At 45.5% G+C, this 25,453-nt stretch overlaps 1 protein-coding gene across 2 annotated transcripts in view; it reads right to left on the reverse strand.

Annotated features, from left to right (window-relative positions):
• PROM2 (prominin 2) overlaps positions 1-25,453 on the reverse strand; it is a 49,159-nt gene that overhangs the window by 5,987 nt on the left and 17,719 nt on the right. The window contains exons 2-20 of one of the 2 annotated variants that reach the window (XM_007476546.3): positions 22,751-23,015; positions 21,784-21,833; positions 19,666-19,868; positions 19,338-19,458; positions 19,044-19,107; positions 18,565-18,654; positions 17,902-18,101; positions 15,121-15,195; positions 14,799-14,862; positions 13,353-13,512; positions 12,645-12,797; positions 11,666-11,789; positions 10,618-10,709; positions 10,374-10,458; positions 6,600-6,746; positions 2,379-2,450; positions 1,237-1,329; positions 605-658; positions 232-312 (exon numbers count right to left, since the gene is read on the reverse strand). In XM_007476546.3, the coding sequence (XP_007476608.2) occupies positions 232-312; positions 605-658; positions 1,237-1,329; positions 2,379-2,450; positions 6,600-6,746; positions 10,374-10,458; positions 10,618-10,709; positions 11,666-11,789; positions 12,645-12,797; positions 13,353-13,512; positions 14,799-14,862; positions 15,121-15,195; positions 17,902-18,101; positions 18,565-18,654; positions 19,044-19,107; positions 19,338-19,458; positions 19,666-19,868; positions 21,784-21,833; positions 22,751-22,994 (2,172 nt within the window). In that variant the 5' untranslated portion in view covers positions 22,995-23,015. Of the gene's footprint in view, positions 1-231; positions 313-604; positions 659-1,236; positions 1,330-2,378; positions 2,451-6,599; positions 6,747-10,373; positions 10,459-10,617; positions 10,710-11,665; positions 11,790-12,644; positions 12,798-13,352; positions 13,513-14,798; positions 14,863-15,120; positions 15,196-17,901; positions 18,102-18,564; positions 18,655-19,043; positions 19,108-19,337; positions 19,459-19,665; positions 19,869-21,783; positions 21,834-22,750; positions 23,164-25,453 lie in introns of those variants that run through there. The other variant, XM_007476547.3, reaches the window with a different exon arrangement.

Below are 25,453 nucleotides of genomic sequence, written 5' to 3' on the forward strand. Positions count from 1 at the left end.
CTGTGAAGAAGAAAGGATGCCTGCTTCTTAGAAGGACCTAAGAGAGTATCCTGAGAAGGATGCCCGTGGTTCAGACCCATCATCTCAAATATCCCAAGAGCCAGGACTGAAGTTGGGAGACCAGATTCCAGGGTGACCCGAAGAAGCTGGAATCCATAATTCCCCTCCTCTTCTCCCTTCCCACCCCACTCTGCTTCAATCCCCACCTCCCAACTTTTCCATCTAACTTACATTCTTGAAGATCTGTTCGATCCAAGTAGGTAAGTCAGTTTTCAGGGAGTTCGCTTTGACCAGAGTTTCTGAAGCCAGCAGCTGAGGGGTGGCAGAGGGGTACATATTAAGGGCAAGGAGCATTGCAAGGCTGCCTTCATAACTCTGACCTAGGGACCCTGCTCCTCAGGTGACAACCCCTTCCCACCCCTCACTGCCTACTCTCAGGAAGGGAGAGCATGTGGGCAACACCAGCCTCCCTCGGAGCTTTGCCTGCTAACACCCCAGATCTTGGAGCTCCTTTGTGACATTTCTCCCAGGCACTCCCCAGCTCTCTTGGGGACGGCAGGCACCCCAACCCACAGCCTCCACCTCCCCAACCCAGACACAGCACCTGGAGGCGCGAGGCAGATGATGACAGGGCATGGACGCTTTGGTTCAGCATTACCTATTTAGTAGAAAATGGGGCTGATCCGTTAGTAGAGGAAGGCAGGGGAACAAAGTCAATCAGCTGACAAATATTTATTAAACACAGAGACCTCAAAGAACGATGAAGCAAACCCTGCCCTCCAGAAGCTTGCTTTTTATGGGGGAAGACAATTGTAACTTGCAAACAACAAAATCTCAAAGGAAGTCAAGGAAAGGAAATGGCAGAAGGACGTCACCAAGAGTTGAAGGACTTAGACAGGCCTCCTGCAGAAGGTGGGAAGCCACAGAAGCCAGGAGGCAGAGGGAAGGAGGAAGAACGTTCCAGGCAGAAGGGACAGCCTATCAAAGGCACAGTGTCCAGAGATGACATTTAGGATACCAGGGGAACAACAAGACCAATGTAGTTAGATTGTAAAGTTCAAGGAACACGGTAAAGTGTGAGAAGACTGGAAAGGATCAGATTCTGATGGGCTTCAATGACAAGTGGAGGATTGCATATTTGTTCCCAAGGGTTCTTAGGTTCTGGCCATTTGAGCTCAGCTTCAAGCCTCCTGCCTCCTTCCCCTTGCCCTCTGCTCCTCAGGTGTCAGAACTCACCATGTGAGTCTGCATGAAGATGATCATTTCCTCATAATGGGCCTGTAGAGCCCAAGCCTCCTGTGTCAGCCGCTGCCCCAGGTCAGGGTTACTCTGGAAGGATGGAGCAAAAATGGGAGGAGTGGGATGGATCCAGGACATCAAGAAAGTAATAATAGCAACACTATACAGTTTTTCCCTTTTTCAAAGTACTTTTCATCCTATTATTTCATCTGATCCTTACAAGAAACCTTTGAGAACCAGGGAATCAAATCCTCATTTGACAGATGAAGAAACTGAGGTTCAGACACAATAAAGGATTTGTCCAAGATTCTCCAAGTATTTGGGGCAGACCCAAGATTAGATTCTCAGTGTCCTTAGGAAGAAGCAGCTCAGTGGATAGAGAGCTGGGCCTGGCGTCAGGAAGACCTGAGTTCAAATCCAGCCTCGGATATTTATTTACTCTTAGCTGTGTGATCCTAGGCAAGTCACTTAACCTCTGCGTTGGAACCAGCTAAGTGGCTCAGTGGATAAAGAGCTGGGCCTAGAGTCAGGAAGGTCTGAGTCCCAATGTGGCCTCAGATACTCACTGGTGTGGGACCCTTGGCAAAACCTTAATCCACTAAAGAAAGAAATGGCAAACCACTCCAATATGTTTGCCAAGAAATCTCCATACAAGATCATGAAGAGCTGGTCACGACTGAACAATATCTTAAGGAAGGTACTTTGAAAGGCTTCAGCCCTACCTTTTGAGTATTTCTCCCCATCCCATATCCCCCAGCAGAAAAGTTTAATACATTTTTTTTCTTCCTATTGGTCCCTCGCAGCCAATACACCATAAAACCACAGGATTTAGAAGTGGGGACGTCAGAGATCCTCTAACCTGCCACCTCTCCTTTTACAGATAAAGAAGTTGAAATCAGAGAGGTGTGTGACTTTTTCAAGGTCACACAAGTAGAAGTAAAGAATTGAGATTAAAATGTGAGTCTTCTTAGCTCCCAATACAAGGTTCTTCCTTCCATCCCACTTTCCCCCAGCAAGGTCATGGGCTCTATTATTCCTCAAACCAGGTCTCCCTGAGTGTCAGGAATTCTCCCTACCTGCCTGCTAGGCATCCTCTTAGCCTTATCCAAACCTCTGTTCTCTGGAGTCTCATGGCTTACCTGGGCTTGACCCAATTGCTCCAATTCCTTGATTAGTTTCAAGATGTCAATTTTCACCAATGGCTTCTGGACCTGAAGGACAGAGCAGCAGGTTAGCCCTGGAATGAGCTCCCCACTCTGCCTTCTCCTCTGTTCTCATGACTTGTCTCTCTGGGACTTTCTGCTCTAACCTTTAGGCATCTCTGGAGTTATCAAGTTCCCAGATTCTATAGAACAGGCAGGCAAGAAATAGGAGTCGAGGCCAGGGATTGAGGCACCTCTATAGCAAAGCTTTTGGGAATAATGTGATGCTCTGGGACAGACATAGCAGCTGTTTACCTGGGAGTTTAGGGGGGAGAATATTGGAGGAAACAGGGGAACTGTCTTCCAATATTTGCAGACTGTCCTGTGAAAGAGAGATTAGACTTTTCTGCTTGGTCCCAGAGGAGAGAAATAGGAACAGTGGGTTGAAATCCTTGCCTCCTTTTCTCAGCCAGGCTCCTAGTTGTGGAAAAGCTGTCAACATTCCACCGGACTCTCATTTCCTTTTCTCTCATTCACTTTTCAAAGCCTTGCAATCCAGCTTCCAAATATCATTAAACTGAAATTGCTCTCTCCAAGGTTGCCAATGCCCTTTCTTTAAAAAATAAATGATTGTACACAGTAACATCGATATTGTGCAATGATCAACTGTGAATGACTTAATTATTATCAACAAGGCAAGGATCCAAGACAACCCCAAGAGACTCATGATGAAAAAGGCTCTGCACTGCCGTAGAAGGATATGATAGGGTCTGAATGCAGATTGAAGCATTCCATTTGTCACTTTATTCCCTTCATGAGGTTTTTTTTCCTGAATGTGTAAATATGGAAATACATATTGCATGATCACGTGTGTATAACATATCAGATTGCTTGCCATCCTGGGGAGGGGGAGGGAGAGAGAGAATTTGGATAGCAGAATGTCAGAAAACGAATGTCAAGTTATTTCTGTGTGCAGTTGGAAAAAAAGAAGATAAAAATAATTTTTAAAAAATTGTTGATGGAACAGCTAGGTGGCTCAGTGGATTGAGAGCCAGACCTAGAGTTGGGAGATCCTGGGTTCAAATCTGACCTCAGACACTTCCTCGCTGTGTGACCCTGGACAAGTCACTTAACCCCCATTGCCTACCCCTTCTTGCTCTTCTGTCTTGGAACCAATACACAGTATTGTATTGTATTGAGGGTTTTTAAAGAATTATTGATATCTTCAGTGGGTTTTTATAGATCACTTCAGCTATTAAATATATTCCTTTCTCTTCTCCTTCCCTCCCCAGAAATAAGAATGCAACACTATTTGTTCATTCTTCCTTTAAAATTGAAAAATCTCAACCTGAACCATCAACATGGGGAGATTCTGGTAGGAAAATTCCCTCCACTGAACAGATCAACAACTTGTCTGTTAGCTTACAGTCTTGAGGAATCATCAGACACTGAGAGGTTGTGACTTACCCAAGGTCACCTAGCTAGTATATACAAGAAAAGGCTAGCCTCCTGACCCCAAGCCAACCTCTGTCCATTAGGTCATGCTGCTTCTTTTACCAGTGACCTCTTATTTGCTCAACCAGGCTTTTATGAGAAAGTCACGATATCTCTTCAGTCTCTCTTCATGATCCTACACTGTTGATTTCCTTCTTCTCCTGGATATCCTTTCTCACATCAGTTTTCACAACATTGTTTCCACAACTCTGTTCTCTTCTGGTTCTTCTCCTATCTCTGCTACTCCTTTTGAGCCTCTAATACTGGAACATTAGCCAAGTCCCACCCCTCTCTTTATGGGTACCCCATGCATGGCTCTGTCTTGGCGCCTCTTCTCTCTATACTCTCTCAGTGAGTGATCTCCGTCAGCTCTCATGGGTTCAGCTTTTATCTCCATACAGATGACTCCCAAGATCTACATATCTAGCTAGAATTGCTCTCCTGAGTCCTAGTCCTGCACGCATGAATGAATGAATGAATGAATGGGGGGGGGCATTTATTAGGTACTTTACATCAAAGCACTAAAGATACAAAAAAAAAAAAGGCTCCCAAGTTGCTCAGAAGGGAAGGAGATTCTGCAGATGTAGTTCCCAAGACTTTTGGACTCTGGGTCATTGGCTGTCTCTAGTGGGATCCAAAAAGTGGTAGTAGAGGAAAGGGCAGTAGAAGGAGCTGTCTGGTACCCAATACCATCTGTTTCTCCCTCAGGGTATGTGTGGATTGTCCATAGGCATCTGAAACTCAGTATATAGTCAACAAAGCTAATTTTTTTTCACTCCCCCCTCCAAAAATAAAGCTAAAAAAAAAAAAGGAACAAACTTCCTCCCTTCTTCCTTATTTCCAGAGTCATCCCTAACTCTCCACTTCCCTTTATCCTCACATCCAATCTGTTCTGTCAATTCTGTTACTAATTCTACCTCTTCAGCATCTCTCACATCTGTCCCCTTCTCTCCACTAACACAGACACCATACTAGGTCAGGCCTATCGCAATAGCCTCCTAACTGGCCTCCCTTCCTCCAGCCTCTCCCCCCACCCCCATCTATCCTCCACAGAATTACCAAACTGATATTCCCAACACACAAATCTGATCGGGTCACTGCCCTGCTCTCTCAAACAGTTCCAATGGCTCCCAATTGTCTTGAAGACAAAATGCTTTACATACCTCTGTTTGGCATTTAAGGACCTCTATGATCTGGCTCCAGCTTTCTTTTCAGGCTTTCTGAACATTACCTTCTTTCATGCACTCTATGTTCCCGGACAAACTGGCAGACTTTGTTCTCTGAACACAACAATCCATCTCCCACCTCCGTGCCTTTGAACAATTTGTCCCCTGGGTCTAGAATGCATTCCCTCTTCTCAATGTCTCTAATTCCTAGCTTTCTTCAAAGGCTCAACTCCAGTGTGGGGCAGTGGGGGGAGGGAAGGGAGAGAGGCTGACCTGACAGTTCTCAAGTGTCTGGTGCTCTCTCTTCCACAAATTACTTAGTATACATTTTTAATTTGCTTATCTATATTAATGTTATTTTCCCCAGTAGAATGTTAACTCCTTGAAGGCAGAGACTGTCTTGCCGTTGTCATTTTATCTCTGCTTAAACTGCAGATAAGTAGATGTAGTTAGACTTGACATAAGAAAAAAACTTATTAAGAATTAGAGCTATCCCAAAGTGCAATGGGCCAGCCCTTCCTCCCCACCAGAATGCAAGGGTCTGCCTCCCTTTTCCACTGTTTTCAAGAAGAGACAGATTGACTAGAGAGGATTCTTATTAAGATAAGGCTTAGACGAGATGGCCTCTAAGAACTCTTTCAACTCTGACATTCTGCAATTCAGTACATTAACTGATAACAGGAAAGAATTTGGTGGAAAGAACTTTTAGATCATTATGGATACACCTGAAAAAGATCTCTGGGTCTCAATTTTCTCCTCTCTAAAATGGGTAACTGGACTAGCTAACAATAAGAGCTCACATTTGAAGCTCTGTGTGTTAACAAAGTGAGGAAAGCCTCACTAGAATTCTGTAAGGCTGATTTTGAGATTTTTATTAACTCCACTCTGCAGACGAGTAAGATAGGCAGCTCAGTGGATATAGCTTGGAGTCAGGAAGAGCTGAGTTCAAATCTAGCCTCAGACACTTACTAGCTGTGTTACTCTGGGCAAGTCACTTGACCTCTCTTTGCCTTAATCCACTAAAGAAGGAAATGGCAAACCTCTCCAGTATCTTTGCAAAAAAAAAAAAAACGTATGGAGAGTATGGTCTATGGGGTCCTGACAAGTCAGACACAAATGAACAAATCAGCAACACAGATAAGTTAATGGGGGCCCTAAAACGTGGGTTTCCACAGGGCTGTACCGGGCAAGGTCAATCCATATTTGGGAGTAGGTTTCAAGCCCAGGTTTTGTACAGTTCTTTCTCTTCTCCCAGGTACCTCTGTCCCAGGTTTCCTCTCTGGCATGAAGCCTAAGAACCCTTCCAGCTCTAGTATTCTAGGAGACCATGTAGGAGCATCTGGGACTCGAAGAGGATATCACAGGCTCATAGGATTAGGAGCCCTAGAAATGGAAGAGACCCCAGAAAGTCACCTAGTCCGACCCCTTTATTTGATAGGTCGAGGAAGCTAAGGACCAGAGATCTCTTGTCCAAGATAGGGGGAACAGACCTAGGGACTGAGGAGCTACGAAGGCAGTCCCAAGGGGATGGAGTGAGCTGGGGGAGTAGCGGGCTGACCTGGGCAACAAAGCTGGGGTAGTCGATCTTCTCGATCCCGCTGTGACGGAAGGCCTCCAGATCTCTCTTAGCAGCTTCAGTCAGCAGGTCCAGATTCTGCATATCCACCTGAAAGTTCCTCAGTTCTTCCTGCATTTGGACTGTATACTAGGATAGGAAGAAATGGGATTATTGAGCCAAGATCAGAGCCTAAGCAACCAAGGAAAGAAGTGCCCCCTCTGACAACCTCCTCCATCACCCCCAGTTTGCCCAAATGGCCAGTACCCTTGGACGATGTGCCCCAAAGAGGGTCCACCAGTAGTGTCTCTTGCTCTAGACATCTCTTCCTTCTTACCTCTAGAATCAAATGCAGATTCTGACTTTTAAAGACCTTTCCAAGGGGAGCTGGGTGACTCCGTGGCTAGAGAGTCAGGTCTAGAGTTGGGAGAACCTGGGTTCAAATCTGACCTCAGGCAGTTCCCAGCTGTGTGACCCTAAGCAAACCACTTAAAGCCAGTTGCCTAGCCCGTGCCACTCTTCTGTCTTGGAACTGACTCGGTGCTGATTCCAAAACAGAAGGTTTTAAGGGGGAAAAAGAAAGACTTTTCCAATCTCCTTTTCTTGATTCATTATATACTACATCCCTTCATGCATGATACAGTTCAACAAAATTGGTTTTCTTCCTGTTTTTCCCATGTAACACCCCTTCTTCTGTCTCTGAACACTTTCCTCTAAGACCCAGAACCTTCTCCCTCCCCATCTTTGCCTCTTAAAATCCCTACCTTCTGTCATAGTTCAATTCAAAGGCCACCTCCTACATGAAGTTTCTCCTGATCCTTCCAAATGTCATTTATAAGGCCCCCATCTCCAATTACCTTTTATTTACTTTGTATATCTGTATGTAAACATTTTGTTTCCCTCAAAAGAATGTAAGATCCTTGAGTTCAGGAACTATTGCATTACTATATTTGCTTAAATAGTTCCTGTCACATAGTTTGTGCTTACTAAGTGTTTGGTTCTTGATTGATTTTCCTTCCCCTTGGAGGGAAAAAAAATTTCTTTCTTGGGCTTTTGATTAGCTGCTAGAAAGATGTTTACTTTGGGTCACTTTCTTCCTTTCTGAGATTTAGTTTCCTCTTCTCTATAATTAGGGGACTAGATCAGACAATTTCCAAGATCAAATCTTTCAACTATTAACAGTATGAATCTATGACATTAAGTATCAGTGACTATAAGAAAAAGAACTCAACTCAAAGTCAAAAGACCTGTATTCAAATCCTGTCACTACCAGACATAGTTTATATATGCTTTTTGTTTTTTGGTTTTTTTTTTATACACTGATACCTTCTTTAGTGTAGAGAGGGAGGGAAGGAAGGAGATACCCGAGAATTTTCACGTAATCAACAAAGTAATAAATTATTTAAAAAGAAGAGTCAGAGAACCAGGGTTCAAATCATAACTCTGTCATTTGCTCTCTGGGTGACCTAAGATATTTTATCTCTGGTCCTCAAATTACCTCATCTGTAAAAAGATGGCTTGGAATAATTGACCTCTAAGTTTCCTTCAGCTCTAATTTTATAATCCTATGATTTATAAGTTGTATGACATTAAGAAAGTCACTTCACTTTAACAGAGCCTCAGTTTCCACCTCTGTAAAGTAAGAGAACTAGATAAGATGATCTCCAAGAATGTGGGGCTTGGGAGGGAAACTCACCAAGTTACAAGAAGCTGCCATTGTGGGATGGCAAAAATTACAGAAAGTTCTTTCTTGTTTTGTATAGAAATCTGCTCTCTATCACTTGTACCCATTGTCCTCTGAGGCCACACAGAATAACCTCAACCCCTCTTCTACATGTCAACCCTTCAAATATTAGTCTACATGGATCCCACCTTCCCTGGGGCTTGTTTCCTTCAAGTTAAACATTTCCAGTTTCTTCAACTGATCCTCTTGTGACATAGTTTCATGATCCCTTTGCCACCTTGGTCACACCCCTCTAGATGTGCCCCAGCTTGCCAGCATCCCTCTTAAAGTGGCGTGCCCAGAACTGTACACAACCCACCCCCTACATTAAGGCTCTGATCATATCTTCCCTCAGACTGACAACCCCCAGTCTTCTCAACGTGTCTGTAGCCAGCAGCCCCTCTCCTAAAACTTCTCTTCGTTGTTTTGTTGGCCCTTCTCTGGTTTAAGTGTATCTGCCTCAAGATCCAGAGCCCAGAACGGTGTGTGGTAGTCCAGGCATGGTCAGATTAAAGGACCAAATCAAAAGAGAGGAGGCTTTCTATTTGGTTTTCAGCAGCCTTCCTGATGACGGTCCACCTTTTATTGGCTGATAATGAGAAGAATAACTTGTAACCAGGGAATAATGTCCTAAATTGACTAAATAAATTTTTCAAAAAAGAAGAAGAACTGCATAGCACTTTGAGGTTTACAAAGTTCTTTAGACACATTGCTTCTCATCTGAGTTTCCCAACAACCATGTGAGGTGAGAAACTGTAAGTTTTATCATCCCCTTGTTACAGATGAGGAAACTGAGGCCTAGAGAAGGTAATAGAGTATCTATATCCCGGGTGGATAAGCCTCTATTATTATTAATTTCTTAATCATTAATGTCTTAATATTAAATTGTTAACTAACATAATTATAAATATTATCATTAATCATAAGAACAGCTAGCATTTTTATTTAGTGCCCTGTGGGCTGCAAAATCTTTTCACCAATTTTTATAGAATTTTGTAACGTAAGATCTGGGAGGAACTTGTCTAAATCTCTTAGTTTAAGGGACAGAAAACAGAGGTCTTGTTTTTGTTCAGTCATTCTGTCATGACTCATGAGCCATAGCACACCAATGCCATCCATGGAGTTTTCTTGGCAAGGATGCTGGAGTGGTTGGCCATTTCCTTCTCCAATGGAATAAGGCAAACAAAGGTGAAGTGACTCCCTCAGGGTCACACTTGGGTCTTCCCGACTCCAGGTCCATAGAGTCACCTAACCAGGAGGAGCTAGACTAACTCTCTCAAAGAAGAGATGGAGACCTGGAGAGGTTGAGTCATTAGTCTAAGATCACACAGCTAAAATAGTCCAGGAAAAAGATTCAGGGCTTGTGACTCCCAATTTACTCCTCCACAGGGACTCCCAGGGCCCTTTGCTTGTAGCCTCCTGCTCTTCTAGAAGATTTTTCCCCTAAACCCAGAAGGAAACTAAAGAGATGAAAGCATGGCGTCCCTGTGCCCTCCACCCCTCCTCCATTCTGCACCTGGCCCACAGCCATGTCATTAAATTCATATGATATAAATGCATGAAAGGACCTTCCATAGAATAATAGCTAGCATTTAGATAGTACTTTCCATCTATTATTTCCTTTGATCTTTAGAGACCATCTACTCCAATCCTTTCATTTTATAAATGAGGAAAAGGAGGCTGAGGGAGGGAGAACTGCCCAAGATCCCACAGACAGTAGCTGGCTGCTCGCTCAGTATTTTTTGACTTTGGCCCTTGCCTCTCCCATCCTTGTGCCTCTCCCTGCCCCCATTCTTATCTCTCCCTTTCCCCTAATGATAGCCAACCTCTGGCTGTCCAGTCCTGGCCGAGTCCCAGCCAGGGGGCAGGCAACTACGACCCTCTCATATGGGAGAGCTGAATTGAGAGAGGTCCTCTCTGAACAGGGCTACTGACCGCCTGACCTCAGCGCTGGGAGCTGCAAGGAGCTCAAGACTCCAGGAGAGGGAAGGTCAGAATCCTGCCATACTGGTTTTTAGAGGTTGCCAGCTTGGGATTCTTTTCAAGTTTCTTACCTTACTGATGTCCAGATGCTTTTCTGGGTCATAGGAGCCATTAAGCTGCAGGACTTCCCAGAGAGGGACACCCTCCTTACACTGCCTAGGGGAGCCGGAAGGTCCAGGAGAAAGACAAAGCCATGGGGAAAGGGTAAACAAGGAAGGAATCAGTGTGGGACCAGCCTTCTCCTTGACTCCTTCCCTGTACTTCCAACCCCATTTCCTACCTCTCCCCCTCCCCAACCATGATGGAGACACTCACTGATAGGCAGAAAGGATGCTGATGTCCTTCTTGAGACCCAGGAGGTGGGACAGGTTCATGGATGGGGGTAGGTTCCCTGGAGTGTCAGCAAACTACACATGAAGCCAGAAAAGGAAGTGTAGTGCGATGGGGGAGGCAGACCCCAGTTCTCCCAGGACCCTGCCTCTCTTGGATGGGTGACTGGATCACACACAGCAATGCCCCTAGTTGTGACCTGAACCTAAAAGTTTGCTTCTAATTGGAATGCTGGTCTTACCCCTCCCACAGGTAGCTTCCCAAGCTATGGGAAAGTGGTCTTAGCTATAGATCAGGGGTCCCCAAACTACAGCCCCTGAGGCCATTTATCCGGCCCCCACCACACTTCTGGAACTTGTTGGGACTAGCTGCGACAAATATAGAACCGGACATTGACCATCTCATGAGCCAAAAACAGGCCCATAGTTCCCATTGAAATATGGGTAAGTGTGTTGGTTTAAATTTACTTGTTCTTTATTTTAAATATTGTATTTGTTCCTGTTTTATTTTTTAGCTTTAAAATAAGATATGGGCAGTGTGCATAGGGATTTATTCATTGGGTTTTTTTTAAATAGTCTGGCCCTCCAATGGTCTGAGGGACAGTGAACTGGCCCCTGTGCAAGAAGTTTGGGGACCCCTGCTATAGATAATGCAATTCCCACCACTTCCTGGACTTACCCATTGAGGACCAACTAAGTGTCTGGCCTCCTGGTTTCTGTTGTCAGTGTCCAAAATGGAGCACTAGCTTATGGGTGTAATGAAACCACTCTTTATGGTTGTCTTCCACAGTAATATGACAAGGAGTTCACCCAGGGACTTCCAGATTCTGCCCAAGCCTCTTTCGCTCCCATCTGCTGCCCATGTGTCTTCATCTTTCCTGTCTCTAGTATTTCTGTATTTCTGTCTCTCACTCTCTTCCATCCTGTGCTTCTACCCTCCCTCTACATCTCCCAAGCCGGGCCCCTGGGCCAGAAGCTTTGGTGGCTTAGGTCTCCATTTATGCGGTGAGCCAAAGGCTCTGGCCAAGCCTCACCTGGTACAGCTCCTGGCTCTCCCAGCTTCGGCACACCAGCGTCTGGATGTTTCCCCCCACGAGGAAAGTGGCAAAGATGAGGAGGATGAAGGGTCCGGAGAAAAGGAAGCTCAAGCCCACACCTCTGTGGAGAAGGCAGGGCAGGGCATCAGAAGGGTGCAAAAGGGATTGGTCCTGGCTTGTCCCACTTCCTAGAGCAGTGGTTCTCAACCTCTAATGCCGTGACCCGCAATGCAGTTCCTCGTGTTGCGGTGACCCCAAACCAAAATATTATTTTGGTGGCTACTTCAAAACTGTAATCTTGCTACAGTTATGATTCGGGATGTAAATACCTGATCTGCATCATGTATTCTCATTGCTACAATCTGAGAGGTTGAGAACCGCTGCTCTAGACCGTCACATCTCCCTCCTGCTCAGGACCACCCAGGCTACTCTGCACTAGCCTCAGACTAACCAGGGGTGCCCTCCCAGCAAACCTAGTTGAATCCACCAGGGGCCAAGCTAAGACAGCAGCCAGTGGTTGTCTACAAAGCACGGCTTCTTTGTTGGGGAAGGGAGAAAGGACCAGCCTGAGCAGGTGCTGAGGAAGAGTGGAGGGGAGAATGGGGGGTCTGAGGGAGCAAAAAAGGGGGCAGCTTTCACAACTGGGGGAAAAGGGCAGAACAAAGGGCGGCGCTCTCCTTGGGACTGCTAGCCCCTTTACTACCATCTGGTCTGTTCCACGGGCCAGATGGGACCCAATAAATAAATAAAGGCAAGAACAGACCTGGATGTCTGTATGTGAGCCACCAGACCTGGATGATCACCAAACCCACCACGGGACCCATGCCAGGTGACCCCCTACCTCACACAGGACAGCTTGTAAATTAGGGAAGACACTCTCTGGGAAGGTCCAGCTCGGGGGCAGCCTTCGCCTGGCCCTTAGAGTCCAACTCCATTTGGCCTCTCTCTCCCACCCCACTCCCCACCTCATCCTTACGCCATGAGAAATTGGGCCCCGGCCTCGCCCTTGATTTCCATGTGGCTGGAGTCTTCTCGGGCAGATATCCCCAGGAGGCCCAGGCTGAGACCCAGAAGGTTACAGATGACCACCAAGAGGATCACTGAGGACAGCACATAACCTGCAATCCATCTGCCGTGGCAGAGTAGGGCACAAAGGGATATGGAGAGTCAAGATCTGAGAGGTCCCAGCGTCCCTCCCCAGAAGAAAATGGCCCTTGGAGGGACAAAAATGAAATCATAAAATAGAACAAGGCCAAGGGTACATTGCCGGAGGAAAAAGAAAAAGCACTACTCCTGAGGCTGGACAGACAGGAAGAAGAGGGCAGGAATATTTAAGGGCACTAACTTAATGGATCCCAAGCCTTTGGTTATTATTTGGAAACTTGGGAACCAGAAAAAGACACAATTTTAGAGTTTAAAAGACCTTAGAAGTCACCAACTGCTCCAACCCCCTCATCCTAGAAGGGGAAACTGAGGGGAAAATGAACAGAGCAGAGGACTCGCTGCTTTTGGGGGCTGAGATGCTACAGGCTGAGGCTAAGTGGGAGATGATGCAGTCCTGGAGGTGAGGAGTAGCTGAGTGCAGGATGCTGGGAGAGGGCTCTCAGGAATCAGGGAGTGGGGGGGGGCTGTATTTTCCTTCTCTCTGCTCCCTGGATCTGCCCTCCCCCAACTCACCCAATACCTGTATCTCTCATATTTCTGGATGGCATGTAAGTAAGGTCTGCTAGTGTTCTCTGCCTGAGCAAGAGCCTGCCTCCAGCGGTCAGCTGCACCGGAGCCTGGGAAGCCCTTAGCCAGGGACTTCACTTCCTCAGGGATCTTGGCCATTTCCTCCTTCAAGTCTGTAAGGGGAGGGGTAAGAGGATAACAAGTTATGGACTCACATTTTTAGCTTGCTTTGAAGTTTATAAAGTGTTTTCCTCACAATAAATCTTTATGGAAGAGAGTGCAAGAATTATTGTCCCTATTTTACAGATAAGGATACAATGTTGGAGAGGATAAATCACTTGCCAGCAGTCAGAACTAAAACTCAGGTCTTTGGACCAGAATCCTCTCTCCTTGATGGTATTATGGCAGAGTACTTTCACCTGAGACCCCACAGAGATAAAAGGCCCCTGGAAAAATTACATCCACTCACTCTGGCCCCTACAGCAATTGGACAGTGAGGCAAATTGGTTTTGTTCTTGACATCAGGAAGAACTGAGTTCAAATCCTGCCTCAGATACTAGCTGTGTGATTGTGACCAAGTCACTTAAACTGCTTCAACCTCAGCATCCTTATCTGTTAAAGGGTGATAAAGATAACCTTGAGATCATATTTGGAAAGAATTTTGCAAACTGTAAAAGGGCTTTATAAATGCCAGCTGTCTTCCTCTCATTCTTATAAACTGTGGGGTCCACAAATACAGATTCAGTCTTCTGGAAGGCTAGTACTCCCTTATGCCACTTGTCTCCTGGTCCCTGCCTCAATCATTACCACCCTAGAAGCTCTGCAGAAGATGTTTCTCCTTTCACTGTTCCTGACATTACCCTAATGTTGTCAGGGGAAAGACTCCACCTCCCACTTGATAGAAGTGCATTGCTTTCCAGTTTATGGAGTGCTTTCACATGCATTGTCTCACTTGGTCCTAATAAATCCCTATGAGGTAAGCAGGATTGGTATTATCCCCATTTCACAGACGAGGAAACTAAGACTCATGCCTCTTTAAGGTCACATAGCTAGTAGAGTGATGAAGCTAGGAACAAAAACTAAGTCTTCTGCCAGTGTTCTTTCTTTCTTTGAATTTTCTTTCTGTGTATTGATTCCATGACAAAAGAGCAGTAAGGGCTAGGCAATGGGGATCAAATGACTTGCCCAGGGTCACACAGCTAGGAAGTGTCTGAGGCCAGATTGAACTCAGGACTGCCCTTCTCTAGGCCAAGCTTTCAAAACTACCTAATTGCCCCTGTTCTTTCCACCATTAGCCATTATTTGTTATTCTACCCCTTGCTAACCCTCCCCCTAAGAGAATCTCTTCCCAGAAGATCCATGGAGCCAATGGGCTCCTTGCCAGCTGGTCACCATGGCTCACAGAAAGTCATGCTTGCAGTACAATCCCCAGAATTCCTGCTGGCAGAGGACAACTCACCTTGAACTGTGTCTGTTGTCTCCAGAGCTGTTAGAAATGGGAGAGTATTGAATGTGCTGTTATCCTGGAGAGGAGCAAAAGAGAAGCTCACACCCTCTAGATCAGAGAGCTTCGTCCTGTCCAAATTCTAAAAGGTTGGATCCAAGAATCTTAAAGCATTTCACGGAAGGTCCAAGCCTGAGTGCTTCTCCCCAGAAGTGAAAAACTGAGGCAACTTTCTGGGAAAATAACCCCTGACTAGGCAGCCCCAGAACCAAGAAAAGACACAAGAAGTCCATTTTCCTCAAGTCTGAGCCCCTTTCTCATCCCCCAGGATACACACCTTCAGCACCATGGTGGAAAAATTGGCCTCTGGGACACCCTGCAACTTCTGGAGGACATCAGTCACAGCAGGTAACTGAAATCAGAGTGGTACAAAATCCATAGAGATAAAATGGCTTCATCCACTCCCCCCCCCAATTGAATTCAGTCCTCCCTGGGACACTGGATTTGGAAACCCTGACAGTCCTAGAACTTATGATTCATTCCATGGTCCTCGATTTCTCTACATGACTTTGACCTAATGGAACGACATAGGGTTTTAAATCAGAAGACATTTATTTACAAACCAGTACCTAAATCTTTAGGCATCTCATCTAATCCAGCAGTTTTCAAAATATGGCCTGGGGAACCCAGGGGGCCCCAAGATTCTTTTCAGGGGTCCACGAGGTCAAAACTACCTTCATAAGAATACTGAGACACTTAAATGTCTAATATGGTAAAGACTGATAAATATACTATAAAATAAAGGGAATATATAATACAAAATATTAGATTTAACAAATGTAATAGCAATAATATAAAAACAAATTCTATTTGAGAGGAAGTTCTCAATAATTTTTAAGAGTATAAAGGGTTCCTGTGATCAAAAAGACCTATGAGGCTGTGAGGAGTAATGGAAAGAACACTAGATTTATCCAAGATTTGGGTTTAGCAACACTAAGCCCCAATTCCCCCTCCACAGCTTATTGACTTGTGTGACCTTGGGTAAGACTCTTCTTTTTCTCATCTAGAAAAATGATTTCTCTGGTCCCTTTTGGCTCCTAATCTTCTCATTCAGAGAGTCTAGAGCTGGGCATGGCAGAGAGCTGCAGGAAAAGGTTACCCAGAAGAGAAGAATAATTAACAGCTCTTGTAAGGGACAGCCAGGTGACACAGTGGTTCAAGCACCGGGCCTGGAGCAGGGAAGGCCAGATTTCAGATCTGGCCCTTACTAGTTTACAACACTTACTAGCTATGCAATTCTGGGCAAGTCAGTAACTCAGTTAACCTCAGTTTCTTCATCTGTAAAATGAACTGGAAAAGGAAATGGCAAACCACTTCAATAAGTACCAAGAAAATTTCTAATGGAGTCAGGAAGAATTGGACCCAATTGAAATGACTAAACAACAACAAATAGCTTGCCAGGAAGGTAAAGACTGCTTTTGGTAAAGGGAATTTCTCCATCTAGGAGAAATTTATTTTATTATTGTTATTGATATACTATTATTTATATTACTTATATTAATGAAATTTTGGATCTAGCCCCAGTCCTTTATCTAGCACTTTAAATGTAATTACAGTATCTCATTTGATCCTCCTAGCACAATACCATGAGGTAAGTACTATAATCGTATTAATTTCATAGATGAGAAACTGAGGCTGAGTGAGATTAAGTGACTTTTCCAAATGTATGTGTTGGAGGAAGAATTTGAACTCGGGTCTTTGGGACTCCAAGTTCACTCTTCTATCTACTAGGTGATCTAGCTGTTTTAGAAATAAGGAAAAGGAGATGAAAGATTGGAAGTTGGCTGGCTCGAATCATTATGCCCAAACTGGAAGACATGTGAGTTGGGGAAAAGAGAGAAAGAGAGAAAGAGAGAAGAAGAGAGAAAGAGAGAAAGAGAGAAAGAAAGAAAGAAGAAAGAAAGAAAGAAAGAAAGAAAGAAAGAAAGAAAGAAAGAAAGAAAGAAAGAAAGAAAGAAAGAAAGAAAGAAAGAAAGAAAGAAAGAAAGAAAGAAAGAGAGAAAGAGAGAAAGAGAGAAAGAGAGAAAGAAAGAAAGAAAGAAAGAAAGAAAGAAAGAAAGAAAGAGAGAGAGAGAAAGAAAGAGAGAAAGAAAGAAAGAAAGAGAGAGAGAGAAAGAGAGAGAGAGAAAGAAAGAGAGAGAGAAAGAGAGAAACAAAGAAAGAGAGAAAGAAAGAGAGAAAGAAAGAAAGAAAGAAAGAAAGAAAGAAAGAAAGAAAGAGAGAGAGAAAGAAAGAGAGAAAGAGAGAAAGAAAGAAAGAAAGAAAGAAAGAAAGAAAGAAAGAAAGAAAGAAAGAAAGAAAGAAAGAAAGAAAGAAAGAAAGAAAGAAAGAAAGAAAGAAAGAAAGAAAGAAAGAAAGAAAGAAAGAAAGAAAGAAAGAAAGAAAGAAAGAAAGAAAGAAAGAAAGAAAGAAAGAAAGAAAGAAAGAAAGAAAGAAAGAAAGAAAGAAAGAAAGAAAGAAAGAAAGAAAGAAAGAGCATCGAGAGAGGGCAAAATATTCATTCCCCCTATAAATACTGAATGTGCACCAATTTTATTGCATTCAATTCTCATCTAGAATTTCTTTAGGGAGGAAGGCAATAAGAACTAATAAGCACCTACTATATGCCAGGCACTGTGCAGAGCCCTTTACAAATGTTTTCTCATTTGATTCTTATAACTTTGGGAAGTAGCTGCCATTATATCTCCATTTTACAGATGAGGAAACAAGGTGGACAAAGGATAAGTGACTTATACAGGGTCACACATCTAGTAAATGTCTAAGGCCAAATTTAAACTCAGGTCTTCCCAATAACAGGTCTAGATCCCTATCCACTATACCACCCAGCTGTCTCTAAAATGTCTTTTTTTTTTTTTATGGTACAAGGCAATGGAGAAACACGAAGACCAAGAGCAAAGTCTCTCCCTCCTCAACTCTCTTTCTGTTCTAACAATTGTCCTGCCTCAATCATAGGAGTTGTGAGGCCTGAACTCCCCTTATTCTATTCCCACTTCTCTCACCATCCCCTCATGATGAGGTCCTTGCCACACTGCTATGATACTGGCCCCCAGTTACCCACCTGGCTGAAATTGGCCCCCAGCTCCAAGAGCTTGGCAAGATCCAGGGCATTGGCACAGCCTTGGCATTGGACATTCTGGAGCAGGAAGAGAAGATTGTGCCTGTGATCCCGCAAAGAGAAAGCCAGGGGCTCTTGCCCATTCTGTAGGTAAACTGTGCTGGAGTTGAGTCGCTGAAGGTGGTCCAAAGAAACTTTCAAGTCTGGGAGGAACGGGACAGATGAAGCCAAGGGGATGAATGTAGAGCCCAACTAACACTACCATCCTCAAACAGTTAGCATTTATAGAACACTTTCTAAACTTGCCGAATAATTGGTGTATTATTTCACATGATCCTCACAACCACCCTGAGAGGCATGTACTTTATTATCCCCATTTTACAGATGAAGAAACTGAGACTGAGAGGTTAACTGGATTTGCCAGGTCACACAAGCAGTAATTAAATCGGAATTGGACCCCAACCCTGTGCTACCCAACTGCCTCAGGAACAAAGCCCATCCTGCCTTCTCTCACCCTCACTCCTCCTTCTTTTTCCTCCTCAAATTTCTTATACTCTACACCAACACCCGTATTTACACACACTCAAGATGGTTCCATACACACCCCCAGTCCCCTCACAGGTATTCATGCTCATTTGTACCCAGTAGATTGAGGTGCCCTCTTACCTTGGCCCAGTCTCTGCAGGGAGGTTAGCATGGGATACACGGTCCCCCTGAGCTGGGTATGGATGGTGCTCCCAATGTTTACACCAAAATCTGGGGGCAGAAGTCGAGAAACAGTTTTATAGCAGAGAGAGATCTCAGAACAATGTATGGCCAGTGAAGGAAGTGGGGGAAGAAGGGGATAGTCCAGGCAGGGTCCAAGGAACAAGCCGGCTCTGTGGGGGTCAGATGGGCATCAGAGCTCAGGAGTCCCAAAGGACAGGGGCTTGATAGTCCACACCAGCTGCAGAAAGGTGCCAAGAGGGACAGAGCACCCAGGTCTAAGCCCGACCTTCGTGGGAACTTCCCAAAGGCAGCAAGACTTGTTAGGGAATAAGGGAGGCTTCCTCCCAGGGAGCGACTGGACTTCAGGAGCTCAGCCTCTGGGGAGCTGTTGGCATGCATGCAGATTCCAAGGGTTTGGGGGTCCCTCGTGCCCTCACCATCCAGGTCCTCTAAGACCAGAGTCTGGGGGATGGAGAACTGCTCAGCCACTGCCTGCAGCTCCTGTAGAAACAAAGGGAATCCCAAACTCAGGCTGATGCCTTTACTTCGTCTACCTAGAACGTTCCGCCATTCCTGCCTCATCACCGCCAGGTCAAGAATGTGTCCTTTCTCCGGGCCATTCCTCTCCCCTAGACCTACATTGGCACCTACTAGCTCCTAAGCAGCAGCTGGCTGCCTCCCTGCCCACCTCCAACTTCTGGCTGCTGCGGCAGAAAAGGATGAGTGCTCACCTGGGGAATGTCCGAGACCAGACCTTGCAGGGAGTTCAGCACCGAAGGCACTGCCCGGACACCAGGTCCCACCTCGTCGTGGGTCCTTTGGTTGGTAATGAAAGCACAGACCACACCAGTCCTATGACAGAGGGACCAGAGAGCTGTAGTCAGGCTCTCCAGTGGGCAAGGGGACAGCTCCCAAGGCTCTCGCCCCTACTTCCCGCACTCCCTACTGCCAAGAAGGTAAAATGCACCAAGATCTCCTAGATCCCATCATTCCATGCCCCGCCGACCTGTCCCGTCTGTGCCCCGGCCACCCTTCCCTCCCAGAGCCCCCCTTGATTACAGGAGAAAAAGAGTGATGAGCAGCAGAAAGGTCATGAGGCTGCCCCTCTCACAGGCCATGGACTTGTGCTCAGCCTTGACCCGACCTCCACAGCGCCGGCGGAAGCGGCAACAGCAGAAGCAGAACCCGACAGTGGGCACGATAAGGAGGAAGAGTAGGGCAATCACCGCGCACACCACGTAACCCGCCTCGTACCGGACCACCTGGAGGAAGTATTAAGGGAGAGAGGAGGGAAGAAGTCAGCTGGGACCTCTTGCCCCGCCTGCCTTCTCCATCCCTCCCCTACACCTAACTTATTAACACTTGGAGAGGATGAATGGACTAGCCCTCTCCTCCTGGCCTCTCTCCCATCCCCACCCTCACCCCTACGCAGAACACAGACCTGATTCTAGGTTCTAGGGTGTAACTGCAAGGGGCAGCTAGGGAGCCAGACCGGGAGATGGCAAGTCCTAGGTTCAAATCCTCCTAACTGTGTGACCCTGGGCAAGTCACTTAACCCAATTGCCTAGCCCTTACCACTCCTCTGCCTTAAAACATATACTCAATATCAATTCTAAGATGAAAGGTAAAGGTTTTTTTTTTTAACTGCCAAAATAATGAACGTTAATATAACTAATATAACAATTACAATCATAATGATGATTAAAATAATTAATATAAGTAAAAAAATTATAAAATAAAATGCCAGACATGGAAAAAATAAATATAATATAAATTATTTTTAAATTAAATTATTTAAACAAATTATTTTAAAATAAGTATTTTAATAAGTTACCATTTATTATATTAAAATTCTATAATATAAAATGAAATAAAAATAAAAATTTAAATAGAATATAAATAACATTAAGAATAAATAGAATAAATAAAAAATCAAGTCATAAAATAAGACAATAAACCCCTGAATTCATCCCAATTACCCCTCCTCAGCTTCTTATAGAAGATGTAGAAAGTAATGGCTTAAATGTGGATTGAACTCAAGACATTATCTTTAAGACAGATATTGAGAATAGCTGGATTTTAGCCTTCTTTATGTATGCCACTGGAGGCAGCTAGATGATTCAGTGGATAGAATGCTGGGCCTGGAGTCAAGAAGACCTGAATTCAAATTTGATCTCAGACACTTCCTGGCTGTGTAAAACTCTGTTTGCCTTAATCCAGGGGAGAAGGAAATAGCAAACCACTGTGGTATCTTTGTCAAGAAAATGCCCTGGGCAGTAATGGTGTGTTGTGGTGCTTTGTGGGGCCCAGATTATGAAGGTCTTTGAACACTAGCCAGGGTTTCACAGCTGATTCTGGAGGTACTAGGGAGCCATGAGAGTTTATTGAGTAGGGGGCAACATGATCAGGTTTGCACTTAAAGAAAAACACTTTGGTGGCTGAATGGAGAACAGATTAGAGCTGGGGGAGTTTAGAGGCAGATTGACCAAGCAACAGGTTACTGCAATGAGGATATGCCAGCCTGTGCCAGGGCAGTGGCAGTGGAGAAGAACGAAGAGGGTATATTTCAAAAGTGTTTTTATCCACACTACTACCTTGTAAACTAGGGGCTAAAATTGTCCCCCTTTTTCAGATGAGGAAATGAGGCAAAGAGCAATTAAGTGACTTGTCCAAGGCAAGCATGAAAGAATTTAAGTCTTTTTGACTCCAAGCCCAGGGCTCTAACTACTACACCACCTAGCTAATAGCTGACATTTGCTTTAGTGTTTTGAGGTTCATAAAGAGCTTTATGCATGATTTTTTGTTTGATTCACTCTCCTGTGAGGTGGGTGTTATAGGTATTAATGGTTTCATTTTATAGATAAGAAAACTAAAGCTTGCCCATGATCACACACCCTTACATTCTGTCTTGGAATCAGTACTAAGTATTAATAGATGGAACCAGTTCCAAGGCAGAATGATAAAGATGAGGCAATGGGAGTTAAGTGACTCACCCAGGGTAACACAGATAGGAAGTGTCTGAGACCACGTTTGAATCCAAAAGCTCCCACCTCCAGTCCTAGCACTCTCTTCACTGTGCTACCCAGCTGCCTCTGGTTCTATAAAGTTCCATTCCTCCTCAAGCCTTGTATAATATATTATTCCCCACCAAAAGTATCCTGGCCTCTCGATACTCACATCTGAGGTCCGAACGGAAGAGGGTTCGTTCAGTGCCACTCGAACCAACCCTACAGAAAAGTGAAAGAGGTGACCACCATCACCACCACCTCGTCTTGCCGCCTTCCCATCCCTAGCCTGCCCTGATGGTCAGCAGCCGATCTGGAACCCTAATCCGAAATACTGCCTATCTCTGAATGAACAGCAGCTCTGGAGACTCAGGCGGGAGAGTATGGGGAACTCCTCCCCCATCCGCACCCTATCTGCCAAGGAAAGGACAGCTTGCCCCATGAGGTCCTGCCCAGACCTGCTACAGGGAGCGGGCTTGATGAGGGAGCGGAGTCGGCAAAGTTCAAGAGTTATCCACACCCTATTCTTCTAGGCATCCCACTCCCACACCCCGCCCAGGTCCCCCTATCTGGGCACTGGGGCAGAAGCTGTTCCTGAGTGGCCCGGGATTCTCAGAGGCTCTTCCCCGTGCAGGGGCCCCTCGCCTTCGGTCACCAAGGAGAGAGAAACTCGGGGCTTCAGAGCAATGGGCTCAGCCCAGCGGAGCATTTTTTCCCTTCCACCCAAGGAGAACGAAGGAGGATGGAGAGGGCAGCCTATCCCTCAGAGCACAACCCGGAGACTCTCCTCACTCCCAGATTGGCACGCGCTCTCTCCCGCTGCCCCATCAACTCCATTCGGAAGGCTCTCCCAGACATCTCCTGCCACTCCCTCTGCCACCAGTGTCCTACTTCTCCTAGAACCGCAGCCAGTCCTGGAAGAGGGAGCTCTGTCCCTGCTGGCGCCAGGTCGGGAGATGTCTGGGTCCCTCTTGTTCCGGGTTGGCACGAGCACCCAGGCCACATTGGCAGGGAGTTGGGACAGACCCCAGGTAGAAAATGAGACGTCCCGTAGGTGGAGAGAGAAACAAGACTCCCCAAGATCAGAGGATTTCCCCTTTTCCCCTAAACACCCCAACCCCACGTGCCTCCCTCCTCACCTTCTGGAAAGGGGTTGAGCTGCACCACATCCAGGAAGCCCCTCACCATTCGGTAGAGGGGAGCCAGGGAGCCGGGGGGCCGGCCCTGAGGATCCAGCCAGCGCCCTCTGCCCAGACTGGTAAAGTGAAGTTTCTCCACTTGGTCCTGGGCCCCGCAGTACTGTGTATTCACCTGGGCCCGACAGAGGGCCAGCTCCAGCCCCAGGAGGAGGGCTATAGAGCCCAGGCTTCCCGGGCGCCTCATCTGGAAAGGGACTCGGTAGTCCTAGGGAGAGACAACGAGAATTTGGGGGGGCTCAACAGTTCTGTGTGCAAGCAAGGAGGAGAGGGCAGGACATACATCCTTCTCTCTAGTCCTCCGCTCACTAGAGTTTCTAAAACCGGCCCAACAGGTTTGCTACTTCCAGATCTGACTCCCTTCAGTGCCTGAGGACCGGGAAGGGAAGAGGCGCTAGGAAGGGGGAGGGGGGCAAGTTCTAGGTGCCGCCCTCGACAACTAAGAAAGGGTAACCCTGGCTGAAGCTCACGGATTCCTGCATCTTCCCTTTCTCCCAGCCCTCCATTGAAGATGATTTAAAGTCTCAAAGCATGCCTGGCCTTCTCCTAGGGTTTGTGTGGGAGAGAGAAGCTGGGGATGGGCATAGCCCTCCCCCATCCTTGCCCTTTTCCCACCCCCACCCAATTCCTAAAGATGAAGGCTCATAAAGCTCATCCCTCCTCCTCCCCAAGAGGCCTCCAGCTCCAGGAATAAGATGAGGGAGAATAAAGGCCTCGGCTAATAAAGGGTTCTGTCCGGAAATGAGAATTCATTGGAGAGGGGTGACTCAGAGATGGGGATCAGGCCCCCAAGGAGGAATGGAGGAAATCTATCAACAGGCCAGGAGCAGGGTTGGAAGGTCATTAGACCAGGCTAGGCATCTCACGTGGATGCCAAGAGGAGAGAACTCAGCATTTCTGGGAAGAGACCTGGGAAAAGGGTCTCAGGGAATCCCAGGGTCACAGAATATTAAAGCTGAAATAAGTTATCAAGATCAAGTCTACAGGGTTATGGAATACTGAAGCTGAATAGACTTTCAAAATCAAGTTTAAATTACAAATCAGCATGCTATCATAGAAAGGGCCCTGTACCTGGATTCAGAAGAACTGAATTCAAATTCTAGTTCTTTTATACATTATGTGTATGACCTTAAGAAAGTCATTTCCATTTTCTTGGCCTCATTCAGTTTCTTCATCTATAAAATGGGATGTTGAAGAGATGGTCCCTTCCAGTTCTAAATCCTTCCATTTTATATTATATTATTTTATTAGTACCCTTTCATTTTATAGATGAGAACATTGAACCTTAAGGTGTCTTCTTCATCCCCTCTGATAGCACTCTCAGTCTGGTACATAGCTAAAAGCATTCTATTTGGAATCGAAGGTCTGGATAAACTTTTCATCCTGAAGCTAACCTGTGTGACTTCAGACACATCTGGAAGAAGAAGGAAGAGGAAGAGGAGGAGGAGGAGGAATAAGGGGAGGAGGAAGAGAAGGAAGAGGAAGAAGAGGAGGAAGGGGAGGAAAAAGAAGGAAGAAGAGGAAGAGGAAGTAGAAGAAGATGAACCTGATGATCATTTATGTCCCTTCAAGTTTTTAACTCTATGAGACTAATAGAAAGAAATTTCTGCCCACTTAGGAATGAGGGGAAGGGAATTAGGGGAAGGAAGTTGTGATGGGAATAGAGAGAAAGGGAGGCAGGCAGAGACAGAGGGAAAGAAGGAGCCATTCTGTAAGTGCATTCCAAAGTATGTTGTCTCTCTGGTTATTTTTAAAATGTCTTATTGATGTCATCAGTCACCCACCCCCACTCCTGGATGGAACCCTCCCTCATAGCTAGGAAAATCAGTTAAACAAAGGACAGTTTGCCCCATGTTCTTAGGATGCTTAGGGCATGCTACGATCTGAGAACCTCAGTCTGGTCTGGGAGGGATAGAAAAAGGGGAGGGGGTAAGAAAGAAGAAGACCAGGCCCTTCGTTGTTTAATTTTCCCTCTGCTGTTTGGCCTCTTATTTGAGCTGCTTTATCACTCATTACCCACTTCCCCTCATTCACTCACTCTATATTACTCTGACACTCTGAAAAATGGGGGAAATGCCAATGCTATGAATAGAAGGGATAAGGCTATGAGATCCTTGAATGTTAGGGACAAAGCCAGATCTAGGCAGAAAAATGGTAGTGCCTGGAAGCAGACAGTGCCCTAAGCCAGGGTAACAATGAACTGTTCCCTTCTACCAGTCAGTCAGTTAATAAATAAGAATTTACTAAGCATCTTTGTTGTTCTCGTTGTCCAGTAGTTTTTCAGTCATTGGATTTTTTGTGACTCCATTTGGGGTTTTCTTTTTTCTTTTTTTAAAATTTTTTCCCTTTTAGACATTATTTTATTTGGTCATTTTCAAACATTACTCCTTGGAAACAAAAATCATTTTCTTTTCCTCCCCCCTCCCACCACCCCTCCCATAGCTGACGCACGACTCCTTGATTCGAACCCATTTCCATGTTGTTGGTATTTGCATTAGGGTATTCATTTAGAGTCTCTCCTCATTCATGTCCCTTCCACCCCTCTAGTCAAGCAGTTGCTTTTCTCTGTTGTTTTTACTCCCACAATTTGTCCCTTGCTTATGGATGGTGTTTTTTCTCCTAGATCCCTGCAGAGTGTTCAGGGAC

This window comes from Monodelphis domestica, chromosome 1 (assembly GCF_027887165.1).
Source record: "Monodelphis domestica isolate mMonDom1 chromosome 1, mMonDom1.pri, whole genome shotgun sequence".
Classification (NCBI taxonomy): domain Eukaryota; kingdom Metazoa; phylum Chordata; class Mammalia; order Didelphimorphia; family Didelphidae; genus Monodelphis; species Monodelphis domestica.